General features: G+C 39.3%; 1 protein-coding gene across 4 annotated transcripts in view; it reads left to right on the top strand.

Annotated features, from left to right (window-relative positions):
• The window catches only part of CCNY (cyclin Y), a 315,204-nt gene that overhangs the window by 229,802 nt on the left and 71,148 nt on the right, over positions 1–14,254 (top strand). For all 4 annotated transcript variants that reach the window (XM_053895290.1, XM_053895289.1, XM_053895288.1 and 1 more), the window contains one exon: positions 5,839–5,913. In XM_053895290.1, the coding sequence (XP_053751265.1) occupies positions 5,847–5,913 (67 nt within the window). In that variant the 5' untranslated portion in view covers positions 5,839–5,846. The remainder of the gene's footprint in view (positions 1–5,838; positions 5,914–14,254) is intronic.

Raw genomic sequence — 14,254 nt, 5'->3', positions numbered from 1 at the left:
TGTTTTCTCTGCTAGAATTTCACACCTTAGAATTAGAAGGATGCTCTGTTAGAGCAGGAACTTGATCTGTTTTGTTCACTTCTGTATCCTCGGTGTGTGGAACTCAACAGTACCTGGCACTTAGAAGATGCTTGTTGATTGTTGAATGAATGAATGAAAAACTTGGCAGGTTGGACTTGCCTTGACAAACATCCACAGTATTCATACTCATGGTATCTAATAAAATGCTAATTTGACCCATCATAATGTAATTATTAAGGCAAATATGTGATAGAAATAACATTTTAAAATCATCTAAATACATATTTTGTCTCACCACCATTACTTTGAAAATCAAGAATGCATTCTCATGTCTAGGAAATAGTTCATGTAGATAATAGGAAAGCTAAAGACACAGACATGTTTACCAACCCAAAGTCATCTTTTGTTATCACAGGACTGAGCACAGTACCTGGCATATAGTATAGACTCAATGAGTATTTGTTCAGTTTATTTATTTTTTTATTTTTTTTTTTTTAATGTTTTTATTTATTTTTGAAGGAGAGAGAGAGAGACAGAGCATGAGTGGGGGAGGAGCAGAGAGAGAGGGAGACACAGAATTCGAAGCAGGCTCCAGACTCTAAGCTGTCAGCACAGAGCCCGATGCGGAGCTCGAACCCACAAACTGTGAGATCATGACCTGAGCCGAAGCGGGACGCTCAACCGACTGAGCCACCCAGGCGCCCCTATTTGTTCAGTTTAACTTAATTGAATTGAATGGACTTGCCAGGAGAGGAAAAACGCAGTATAACAAATGCAGTGCTTTCCTTAAGCATTTTTAAGCACACTATTCTTTGTCTCATAGGATTTGGTTAGATATTTCATTCTTCATTATTTATTGCTGGTCCTGTACTTTGATGGGGTCATGTACTTCATCTTGTCTCACTGACTAAATTGTAAATTCTTGTCGGATAAACTGCATCTCAGCCTTCTCTGTGCCCCTTCCAGAGATTGCCCAACTGCTGACATCGCAGAGCTGTTGGCTCCTATGTGGTGTCACTAGCCAGCTTATCTCTGTGGGTCTTTTCTTGGGGATGGAAGTACTGCAGTGGGGATTTGCCCTTTTTAGTCAGAATAGTGTGGTCTCCACTAAAATTATATTTAAATGGCACCCTGCCAAGCAGATATTTAATTCTGTAAGTTATTACTTCTTCTGGATAAGTTAGCACATTAGGTACTTCAGGAGTTTGATGGGCCAGGTGGGAAAAATCAAAGCCTTGAGTGCTCTGGTAAGGTGAGTTTGAGGGCAAGGCTAGGGCTGTGTGAGTTTCCAGGAGAGTATTTGCAGAGGGTGAGGAGTACTTAATATGGTGGTGGATTGAAGGAGGATTATTGGAACAATTAGTGTTTAAACTATGACTTTAAGATAGGCAATATACTGTCAGTTAGGACTTTAGCAGAATGGTTAGCATTCTTTAGCAGTGAAGTTTATTTCATCTATCATTTCTGATTTTAAGCGTAATATTTCGTGAATTTCTTCCTTTTGATTCTTGCCATTCAGAAACATCACTGAGCTGAACTGAGATGACTACACTCTTCCATGTGTGTTCAACTTGTTAACATTTGGAGTATCACTTTTCCTGATTGTCTGCAGTATGGGGATTTTTTTCTCTATGTCTAAAGTAGTAGTTTTGTCATGCTTGACTTCAGAGTATAAGTTTGGGTGATATGGCCGGTTTATTTTGCTTGGCTTGTGAGAATGCTGCCTTTTCCCATTTTTTGTTCCCTGAAAAGTTGGAGTTCTCTTGCCAAAGCACATATTGTAATTGCCATATTTCTCTTCAGGATCTGGGGTTGCTCTTTTAAACCTGTGTGTAGGATATGGCTGCAGTTCCTTGTACCTTTGTCTTCTGCCGTTGTGCATATTTAAATCAGTGACAGATAAACTGGGTTCTGTGGTTGGCCCACCTTCACATTAAGTTGCTCTGAGAGATCTGGCTTTTAGACTTGTCCTGTGCAAAGTTAGCCTGTCGGCCTGTACGTGGCAAAAGTTTTAGCACTTTCCTTTCTGTGGTTAGGAAATATGAATCTGGGTTAGGATTGGAGAAAATGCAAACCAGCATGTTGTTAAATGCTTTTTTCTGAGTAATGTCCTAGCAGCTTGTGAAAGTGTTGCGCTCTAATGTATCAACATCTGGGCATGCTTTCAGATGACAATTAGCTGATGATCTCTGATGTCCTCAGCAGTGCTCCATGTACTCTTGCATCTAGAAGAAGAGATTTCCTTGATATTTCTTTGTGTAGAGACTTCCTGGTTATTTCATCCAGGATCTGGATCCTAAAATTTAAATTCCAGGGAGAACTTGAGAAAGATTATGTGAACCCAGCTTTAAGGGCTTCTGGATTTTCCTCTGTGTTGTCTTTTGCCTGCTTCCTATTTCATACTCTAGTCCTTCTAGGGCAGTCAGGATCTGAGGCAAGATCAGGCCTAGAAGGGGTAGTGGGAAAAACCCTGGACTCTTCATTTCAGCTGGAGACCAGAGTTTTGGTTCACTTAACCTCTCAGCCTCACTTGCCTTATCTGTGAGTATCATGTCAAACTCTGATCTTGAAGACTCCTCTGAACTCTTTATGACTTGCTCTGTGTCATTGAACTGGGTAGAGATGATACCTGGCCTGTCACTCACACAGAAAACCATCTCTGACATGAGCGAGTGTTATGTTCAGACCTACAATTATGACTTGGCCATGAAAGAAACCTACAATAGCCTGTTGCTGTATCACACTTGGTAGGGACAGTGTAAAACATGATTCCTGCTGTTTGGGTTCTGTCAGGAAGAACAAGCAGTTGCTACCATCCCCTGCCCCCTGTGGCCCTGTTCTGTTTAGACCAGGAGGTGTGTACACACATGGTGGCTGCTGGCAGGACAAAGGCACCTCCACTCAGGGGTCTCTCACAGCCCATAGTCTTTCGTCATGAGTTCCTTACAGCACGCGGCCAGTGCTGGTGGGGACACTCATCTTGGTGTCTGTGTGCCAGTCCTCTCTGACCTGTGGGAAAGGGGTGTGACAGCCACAGCCAAGAGAGCCTCAGGGCATCTCATGGGAACACCAGCATGGGCTGTAGAAATAATAGGCCAGGCACCTAGAGGATAATGAAGGCTTGAAATCATTTTTCACAAGTTGTTTTAAAATGTAAGTGTTTGAAATTACAAAACTTAAAAAAAAAACAAAGTAATAAAAATATGCTCAATGCAGGAAGCTTAGAAAACATGGAAAAGCAAAAAAAAAAAAAAAAAAAAAAAAAAAAGAAAGAAAGAAAAAAGAAAAAAAGGGCTCAGTTGCATTATTCAAAGGTAACCAAATGTTAGTATATATTCTTTTAAAATGTATTCTATACCTATGCATATCCTCCCCCCAGATGATATCATGCTGCTTTCTTTACCTAATGGCATATGGTATTGCTATTTCAACATTAATAAAATATTCATGTTGAATATTTCATGTTTTTTTTTTAAATTATGAAATAGTCTTTATTTGTTGAAGTATATTGGCATACAAAATATAGTTTCAGGTGTACAACGTAGTGATTCGACAATTCTATACATTATACTGTACTCCCTATGATGAATGTAGTTCACATGATTTTTTTATGGTGGCATAGCATTACACCATCTAGGCACACTATTATTTACTAGAACAAATGCCCTGTTATTGGCAGCCCTCTCTCACAATCTGTGAATGTCTCCATTCTTAGCAATTTCTAGGCTTTGTGACCATTATAGCATAGAATCCTGATCTCTAGGGATTGTCTTCCAGGATATTCTTGAATTAAAAAAAATTTTTTAATGTTTTTATTTTTGAGAGAGAGAGAGAGCGCATGAGCAGGGGAGGGGCAGAGAGAGAGGGAGACAGAGAACCCTGCTCTGTCAGCACAGAGCCTGACATGGGGCTTGAACCCATGAACCATGAGATTGTGACAATGTATAATTGACTGAGCCACCCAGGTGCCCCCATTCTTGAATTTTGAAGTGGCAGGCTCTCAATTCCCTAAGAAATGGCTGTCTTGTGGGCTCCACTGTTGGCTTGAAACAGAAAAACTTTACATTTTTGCTTGCGGTGAAATGACTCTTAAAGAGAACTGGTCTGCATAGGATGGCCTGTCCTTTTTTCAAAATCTAGATTAAAAATCTGTCATTAGACAGTCTTCCCACAACCACACCCCTGCAAACAAAACAAAACAAAACAAAACAGAAAACAAACAAACAAACCTGGTTTGGTAGATGAGTCCAAAATGGGTATTAAGGGAACCAACCAAGAGGTTGCAGTGCTCACACTGTCCAAAGCTGAGGAATTGGGTGCTTGCTTTTGCTCCACCACCAGCATGGAACACCACAGGCACATTGGTTTTCAGTTGATATTTTTCTGTGGGGACTATAAGTTAAGGTTTTGGAAGTTAACAACATTCATCATGGCTGGGATTACATATATGCCCTCAGTTTTCATATGCTGAAGTCTTCAAAAAAATAATTGTGAGTAGCACATTTGTTATTTGACCTTTTTAGAACAAAATTCTACTTGAACAGGAAACCCCTTCATAAAAACTCACTTTCACCAGGAGATATCTGGCCTAAATTTATCTATCTAGTTCAAACTGAGGCAAGTATGAGAATTGTCTTTTTTGGCCTTTCTCCTCCCATCGGCTTTAGCTATGAAACTGCTACACTGTGTATATAATTTTAGTAGTTGTCATAGAAGAAGGACCAGATAATTGAAATAGCATTTAAGATTCAATTTGCATTTCTTTAATCAAGCACCCAGTGAGAGGTCAGGAACTATAGTCCAGTAAGTGATTGACTGATGTGGGAAGATTGCCTCACTTCAGAGGTTTGCTGAGGTGAGTCTCTGTGGATGAGTGATTAGTAGGTGTTGCTTCTGGTATGTATATGACCGTCCTTTTTTTTTCCCCTTTCCTTTTATTTTTGACTTGATTAGCTGTTAAAACTAAAGATAGATACCATCCATTTTTATTGGTATTGATTAGTTTTCTTTGAAAATTTATTGAAATAATTGAACTCAAAATAGTTTTCATTCTGATTGCAGAGAGGGTTGACTACTGGAGACTGGAATCTTAGGTCCCACCTGGAGGGGCTAAGCAGCTGCTGCGTCTCAGCCCATTGTACCATTGGGGCGGGGAGCCAGTGTTGCCAAATGATCTGATTTCTCAAGAGAAGCTGGAAATACAGATTTTTTTTCTTTGTGGTGTATGCTCGATATATAAAAATCATTTTATGTTGGCTCAAATTAAAAAGAAATGGATGAATCAGATGAAACATATCCATGGCCCCAGATTATGCCCACAGATGGCTAATCTGAGGCCTCTACTCTGAAGGATAAGTTTCGCCTTTTTAGAAAAGAACTGTTAATTAAGCAGAGTTTGTGGATGCTGATTTGGCTTAGATCATTCTATTTCAATCACCTGTAATAAGGAAATACTACTCACATAACTGCAGATTTTAGGTGAGTCCATTGTAGCACATAATTCTCCTTCAGTGGTATAACTCTTTCTTGCTGTTCTGTAGTATCCTGGGCACAGAGCAGACTTTTAAAAAGAAAATGGAGTTTTAGGCCAACAGATCTCCCAGCAAGTGTCTAATTTTTGTGTGTGACTTTCTCAGATTTCTAAATAGTAGTGTTCTCAATTGGACCTAGAAGGATCTATCAACACAATAACTAGGTTTTTTTAAATACATCCTTGAACGTATTAGCAATTTAAGGTTAAAAAAAACTGAAAATTAATCTTGACTTCCCTTAGTTATCAAATGAATATTGATGTATTTTCTTTTTCTTTCTTTAAAGATTTGAACATGGAATTCAATCCTTCAGACCATCCTCGGGCCAGCACAATATTCCTCAGTAAATCTCAGACAGACGGTAGGTTACTAATTTATTTGTGTTTCTTAGGGGGAAAAAAGGCTCATGTTGGTAACCTAAGTCTTGATTTTCTACTGGATGTGATTCTCAAGGTAAAAATAGAATCCCCTTTAGTAATCCCCAAAGTGTGTTGTTTGATGGTGTTCTCTGGGGTTTCTTTCTTTTGTAGTAAGTTACGTTTTTAGAATTTCCTATTTGCAGCAACTATCCTCATTTTGCCAGTTTGCTGAATTATTTCTGTGTACCTTCTATAGTAGCAGTTTTTACACTAGAGTCAGACATTTTCCTTTAGGAATTAATATTTACATAAAACTCTAAAGATCAGAAGTGTTTGTTTTTTTAGTTTGTTAAAGAAAGCAAAATATAATCCTTAAATATAAGCAGTAATATCTCTGTTGTGCCATTTGAGAACTGAATTGAACCTGTATACTAAGGTAGATGTGTTCTTTTTGCCAAACATCTACTAACCAGCTTATTCTGCAATCTTTGTGGTTTGTCCCAGGTATGTGTGGAATTTCTATTAGGAGGTTTTCTCTCTTTTTCAGCCCCTAGCTTATCTCACTGTTCCTTGGCCCTTGGCTACAAAAGGACAGATATAAGTTATACAGTATAGTGAACATGAAACTTCTCAGTTGGTTTCCTGTAAAAGAGTAGCAGGAGAAATTTGTTAAATGACAATGTAGTGACCAGGATATTATTTTACAATGCTAGAGTTCTATGTGATTCAATCCGTGAATCACTAAGCTAAGCTCTAATTTAGAGAAAATCTGAAATTGACTAGAAAATAATCAAACATATGTTAAGACAGAGACTTCATTTATAAGAACTGATAACTTTTCCATAATGTTTAGATGACAATTTTGACATGGCATAATGCTGAAGTAATATTGGTGATCTTTACTTAAGCAGGCCACTGACTTGATCTGAAAGAATTTGGTACATTTACAAAACAATCAATGTTTCTAAGTGTAAGAATAATGATTCTAGGCGTCAAATACCTGTGAAATAAGTTTTGAATATATTGGGTAAAAGCAAAACAGAACATTTTTCTCTTGGCCTAGTAAAGTGGGAAGCCACTGGGGGGTAGGATATTATAAGGGAAGAAAAGTGACAGTGGGGATGACGGTTTGGAACAATGAGAATCTAAAACAAGTTTTTGTACTTAATGAATGCAAGGTTGGCATACTTTCAGGTTTGGGTCCTGTTTCCTGTGATTTCAAAGTATAGACCAACATCATTCAAGATATTTTCTAACTAGATGCAAATAGAATTTCAAAAGAGCCTCTAAATAGATGACATATACCTTGATTGTCATGGTAAAACGAAATGAGATTTTCTGACCTAACAGAAGGATTGCTCAGAAATGAGTTGGGAGGAAGTGTATCTTCCCCCTTCACCTTTACTGTAGATCTCATTGCCCCTTCCTCTTCTGGAACATCAGGGTATTGGTTACTCAGACCCTTCTGTTTAATCCTTCAGTTTCTCCTTAAAAGCTGGATCTTTCCATTCAACATGTAAACCTACTTGAGTCATGCAAGAAATACAAGAAAAGGGTTGATGGGGTGTGGAAAGCAGGGGAAAGTGGGTGATGGGCATTGAGGAGGGCACCTGTTGGGATGAGCACTGGGTGTTGTATGGAAACCAATTTGACAATAAATTTCATATAAAAAAAAAAAAGAAATACAAGAAAAGGAAAAATAATCAATAGTCTCTCCCTGAGCTTTCCTCTCTATCTCTGCTTATCTCAGCATTCTCTTTTCCACTGGGATCTTCCCACCAATGCAGTTCTGTGGAGCATATATGGTAAGGTTGCTTGGGGACATTCTGGCTTCTGTTAGCTCTTTTGACCTCTTATGTGGCATTTGCTGCCTTGCTCCTTAAAACTCTGTTTTGGCCTTTTATATTTAAACAGGCCAATTTGTTGAAAACAAGTCTCTCTAACGAACAATTGCTTTATAAATAATTGAAAGAAATAGGTTTTAAATATAGGTAAATTTGGTAACTTTAATAAGTTAATTCTTCGGTGTATTGATTATCAGTCAGGGAGTTATTTGGGGAATTGGTCCTGAGAAACCCTCCCTTTCTTTAAGGTCTTTCTCAGGCATCTTGTCCATTTATCCCTTTAATGTTGGTATTTCTAGGTTTCTGTGCTTTATTATACTCTCTTATCTTCTGGGTTTGCGCACAGTTCCATGATTATGGTATCCATTTCAACTATAATGTCTAGCCAGATTTTTCTCTGCAGTGTTCAAATCCCTTGTGTCCATCTGCCTGCTGGATATCTTTATATGTCTCTAATTCAGCATGTCCCAATCAGAACTTAGTAACTACACCTGACGCCCTGCATTTTGTAATCTACAGGTCCCCCAGGCCAGGGAGGCCTTGAATTTTCCTAGACTCCCCCCTCTTCCCAAGTCTCACATTGCTAGCAGTAGTGCTGGAGTGGACTCACCCTGACTTGCAGGAGCCGGTTGTGCGCATCTCTTCCCAGCTCCAAGTTCATTGACACCATCTTGGGAGTTTGAAAATAGCCACAATAGGAGTTTTTACACCATAGAAGTTGGCAAATGCTACAAATCAGGGCAGTTTTTTTTGTTTTGTTTTGTTTTTTAAGGCAGCTGTTAAACTTTTACCAGCACACCATTGCAGCCAGGTGATCAAGGTTGTATTATTTTTTACCTCTTAGACGTCCCTTGGATCTGACTGCTCTTTACCCATTCCCATTGCTGCCACCTCAGTCGAGACTCATATTTTCTCACTTGGATTACTCAGTAGCCTCTGGACTGGCCTTTGACCTTATCTCTTTCCAGCCCTATGTCTCTACTATTGCTAGGTGAAAAGATTTTCTGTAAATCGGATCCGATTATGCCACTTGCTGGCTTAAATTTTTTTCAGTGGCTCCTCAGTTGCCTTAGAATTAAATTTCAGATGCCTTAGTATGATAATAGACAGGACCCTTCATCATCCATGAAGTGCCTGACTTCTCAGCCCACTTCCTTCTTTTGAATCTCTGTGCTTCAGCCATATGAAATCCCTTGCATTGCCCCTGGTGTGCCATGTGCCCTCATGTGCCTTTGCGTTTACCTGGAGTTCCCCTTCTGTCTTCTATACCGCTCATTTCTTCAGTTGCCAAGACTCATTTCAGCTATCACTTCTTCCCTGAAGATGTCCTCGATGCTTTGGGCTGGGTTAAGTGGGCCTTTGGTGAGCTTGTGCTGTAGTATCTGAATGCTTTCTTCATAGTGTGAACCATATGGGGGTATTTAGAGCGATTTTCTTGTCTGTGTTGCCAAATAGCTCCCAGAGGGAAAGGAACATGTGATGAAGGATCTCAGTATTCCCTGTGTGCCCTGCTCTGCCTGGTACAGAGGATATGTTCAACTCAGATGATTGAAAGAAGGAAATAAATGACACAGCCATAAGACATTTTTTATTTGTTTGTCATCATTCTTTACTTGCATAGACTTACATTTTCATTACAAGACTTCCATACTTTTTTTTTTTTTTTAATTTAAAACATTTTTTAATTTTAGAGTATGAGCAGGGGAGAAGGGCAGAGGGAGAGAGAGAGAGTCCTAAGCAGGCTCCATGCTAAGCGTGGAGCCCAGCGCAGGGCTCAGTCCTACAACCCTGAGATCATGACCTGAGCTGAAATCAAGAGTCGGATGCTCAATTGACTGAGCCACCCAGACACCCCTAAGACCTTCATACTACTTTTTTTTTTTTTAAGTGTTTATTTATTTTTGAGAGAGAGAGAGACAGAGACAGAATATGAGCTGGGAAGGGCAGAGAGAGAGACACAGAATCTGAAGCAGGCTCCAGGCTCTGAGCTGTCAGCACAGAGCCCCATGTGGGGCTCAAACCCATGAACCATGAGATCCTGACCTGAGCCCAAGTCGAATGCTTAACCAACTGAGCCACCTAGGCACCTGTAGACCCTCATACTTCTAAGAGTAGTAGAGCAGTTCAAAATTGTAGGTCCTTCCTATACCAATTTATTTTTAATTGGAAGAAATGTCATAATGTGAGATTATAAGGCACACAGCACCCTTTAGATTCCTTTCTTTTGAATCTGGTGATCCCTCCTTTCTTCTTGAGGTTGATGTACTCCTTTAGTAGTTTTGACTACATTTGTGGGTAGGAGGCTGTTGTTGGGGTGATGGCAGTTATGTTAGGGCAGCTACTGCCTGGGACCACAGCCAGGTGTTCTTTTGCCTTTGCAGCTCTCTGCTGTGCAGACCCATCATCCTCTTTCCTTCTTCAACACTTTATGGTCTGATGAACACTCTCTGTCTGCCATGCTCCCCACTGGCCCACTGTCTGCTCTAGGTGGTATCTGTATTAAGTCATTAGGAGTTAGATTAGAATCTACTAAATTCTTTTCTCTGTGATATCAAAGAGATGTAAGCTGGCCTTGGATCCTTTTTCTCAGTGTTCAAAAGGAGACTGGAAAGTTTATCATAACAGAATGATAATGTAGTGCTTGCCTAATTAGATCTCTACCAGCTGGCTAAAGTTAGGGGTATTCTGTCCAAAGCCAGACTGACGGCTCACTCAGTCTTTTCCTCACACAAATGGGATGTCATTGCAGTATTTCTTTTATGAGAGCCACTCAACAAAGAAGGGACCAGGGCTTCCTCTCAGGAGCAGGTGGGGTCCTGGGGAGTTGCCAGGTGAGAGAGAAATTAGTTAGCTTGGCCTACCTTGGTTTTTCATGCTATCATTTTGGCTTGTGGGGAAGAATTACAGTTCCTAGTAGCTTTTCCTTTTCTATACTATTTTATTTATTGTTTTAAAGATGTGAGAGCCTACTCTTAAGTACTAGGAGAAAGCAGCCAAACCACATCTTTTTAATTTTAACTAGGTATGGTTTATAGAGGTTCTTTTGCCTTAAAAAAGAATTTGTACAAAAATAAAAACTTATGTGTGTGTGCTTGTGTGTGTGTGTGTGTGTGTGCGTGCACATGTAATCTGTGTTCAAGAGTTCCTTGAAACAATTAAAGGAATAAAAACCACTGTTGAGTGACTTGAAGCCAAAGTAGAAGTGTTAAAATTCAGAAATAAAAATATGAGCCATGGTTTTTTTGCACATTCTTTCAGAAATACTGAAATTGAAAAAACTGTTTTGTGGCCTTCCTTTGTTTAGGGTCATATTTTTGTTCCTGGGCAGTGTTGAACTTCTCTGTCATGAGGGAACCAACCTTTTTGTACTCCTTTTATCTGGCATTTAGAAGCAGCTGACCCTGTGCCCTGCCGAGAATCTCTTCCATCTGAGCATTCCCATGACCTTTCTCTTGTCACCTTTCCCACATGTCCCGGTTCTCTTTGTTACCCTCTCTTGTGCTGTGTTCTACCATGCCCTTTTCTCCACCTCTCTGTCAGTCACTCTCTGTGTCTCCCTTACAGCTTATCAGGTTCCATAGGGAATATTTTTGCTGTTAGATATGGAAGAATCCATAGGACCCCAAAGCTTTTACACCAGTGATTTTCATAATTTTTTTTCTTTTGCTTACATACCATGGGAATTAATTTTGAAAAACTATGAACTCCTTGAACATTTTTATGTTTGCCAAAAAATTTTCATCCTATCCAAGGATGTAGTTTTTGATGTATTGTAAATATTGACATTTTAGAGTAAAACTATCTGTCTTTAAAAAAATGTTTCGGGGTGCCTGGGTGGCTCAGTTGTTTAAGCGTCCAACTTCAGCTCAGGTCATGATCTCACAGTTCGTGAGTTCAAGCCCCACGTTGGGCTCTGTGTTGACAGCTCAGAGCCTGGAGCCTGCTTCAGATTCTGTGTCTCCCTCTTTTTCGCCCCATCCCCACTCATGCTGTGTCTCTCTCTCTGTCTTAAAAATAAATAAAACATTTAAAAACATTTTTTTAATGTTTCAAATAAAATCTCAATACCTTAGTGATTTGATAATCCACCATAAATATACCATAATTTAAAAATGTATGAACAACTCTTCTTTAACAGTTGGAAATTTCATATGATTTCTTTTTCATTTTGAACTTGTATTTCCATGTCATTTTCTCCATAGAGTTTTATCCTAATGTAATATATATATATATTTTTAATGTTTATTTTGGAGAGAGAAAGTGTGCACACATCCCTGTATGCAGCGGAGGGGCGGAGAGAGAGAGAGAGAGGGAGACAGAGAATCCCAAGCAGGCCCCAAGCTGCCAGCCCAGGGCCTGACACAGAGCTCAAACTCACCAACTGGGAGAACATGACCAGAGCTGAAATCAAGAGTCAGACGCTTAACCGACTGAACCATCCAGGTGTGCCTAATATAATATATTTCTATGGATAGGTCTGCTGCAAATCTGATCTGTCTTCCCTTGTTGGTTAAGGACATTTTTTCCCTTGCTGTTTTCATGATTCTTTCCTTGCCTGAGTATTTTGTGAATTTGACTATGATATGCCTTGTTGGTGGTTGATTTTTGTTGTATCTAATGGGAGTCCTCTGTGCTTCCTGGATTTTGATGTCTGTGTCTTTCCTCAGGTTAGGAAAGTTTTCTCCTATGATTTACTCACATAACCTTTCTACTCCTATCTCTCTCTCTTTCTCCCTCTTCTGGGACCCCTATGATTCTGAGGCTGTTCCTTTTTACTGATTTCTCTAATTCTTAAATTGTGCTCTTTTGCCTTAATCTCCCTCTTTTTTTTCTGTTGCATTATTCTCCATAAGTTTGTCCTCTATATCACTGATTCTCTGTTCTGCCTCATCCATCCTTGCCGCCACGACATCCATCCATGATTGCAGCTCAGTTATAGAATTTTTTATTTCATCCTGACTAGCTTTTACTTCTTTTATCTCTGCAGAAAGGGATTCTAATCTATTTTCAACTCCAGCTAGTATTCTTATAATCATGATTCTAAATTCTGGTTCAGACATCTTGCTTGTATCTGTGTTGGTTAAATCCCTGGCTGTCGTTTCTTCCTGCTCTTTCTTTTGGGGTGAATTCCTTCATTTCATCGTTTTGAAGGGAGAAAAGGAATTAATGAGGTAGAAAAACTTAAAATTAAAAAAATATTAAAATTAAAAAATTAAACACACACACACACACATACACACACACGAAATCGAATAAATGATGCTAGATCCTAGGTGTGTTTTGGTCTGGGTGGTGAAAGTGGCTTGATAGAGAAAAAAGGGGGGAAAAAAAAGGAAATCCTTTGACAATTTGAAAAAATGAATACACTGAAGTAGACTAAAATGAAATGATGGAAGTAAAATAGAATTTGAAAAGATTTACACAGAAGTAAAGAATATAGTAGAAAAAAATAAAGAAAAATATTTTTAATAAAACTTGAAAATAAAAATGAATTTTTTCTCTTTCTGTATTCAAGAAAAAGAAAAGAAATGAAAAAGAAAAAAGGAAAAAAAGGAAATTGTTTGAATATTTGAAAAAGTGAATACACTGAAGTAGACTAAAATAAAATGATGGAAGTAAAATAGAATTTGAAAAAATTTACACAAAAGTAAAGAATATGGTAGAAAAAATTAAAAATATTTTAAATAAAAATTGAAAATAAAAATGAATTTTTACTCTTTCTGTATTCAGGAAAAAGAAAAGAAACAAAAAAGAGAAAAAAAAGAAAGAAAATTGAATAGATGGACCTGCTAACAGATTGAAATATGACTGAAATTACTATGTTTTCCCATAGAAGTCAGGCTATGAAGTGCTTTATACTCCATAAATTAAGTAGGTGGTGAGACTTGTGTTCTTGAAGAGTGAGGTTGGCCCAGATGGGCAGGGCTTAGTGTAACGGCTCTGTTCTCCACTAGATGGCGCTGCTAGCCTACTGGGGTGGATTGTCGTAGAGCTCATAGGTGTGTGCGCATGCGCGGGAGCAGTGAAAGTGGTGTCACCCAACTACCCATTCTCTAGTATCAGAACTATGTTCTCCCCAATCAGCAATTGCGCACCCATCCTTTGTCTTCAGCTTTCGTCCACTCCCTGCTTTTTCACTGTCTGTGACCAAGCCCTAGGTAGTACCTCTCTTCCGAGTTTTGTCTCAGATATGGCTGTTTTCCCTGGCCCCTTACTTCTGAGGGACTGCGGCTTTGACCCATTCCACCCCTCTGTGGGGGGTCTCACCAAGCAATGGCCAAATGCCGGCTGCACCCAGGAAAGTTCCTGAGACCATGCTGCTGCTGATGACAAGAGACTGTGGCCAGGTGCCGGTGTGCCCCAGAAAAAGTTCAGGAGATAGTGTAGCAGTAGCGTTTCAGGGATTTTGGAAAATCACAACACACATCTGGCACCAGGCTTGACCCTTAACGATCTTGTTCCAGCGCCAGCCAATGTGGCCATTCTCCGGGGGTCTGTT

This window comes from Panthera pardus, unplaced genomic scaffold, assembly GCF_024362965.1.
Source record: "Panthera pardus isolate Hobbes unplaced genomic scaffold, ASM2436296v1 HiC_scaffold_6, whole genome shotgun sequence".
NCBI classification, from domain to species: domain Eukaryota; kingdom Metazoa; phylum Chordata; class Mammalia; order Carnivora; family Felidae; genus Panthera; species Panthera pardus.
The sequence above is the reverse complement of the archived record's forward strand: the minus strand, read 5'-3'. Positions and strand labels throughout refer to the sequence as shown.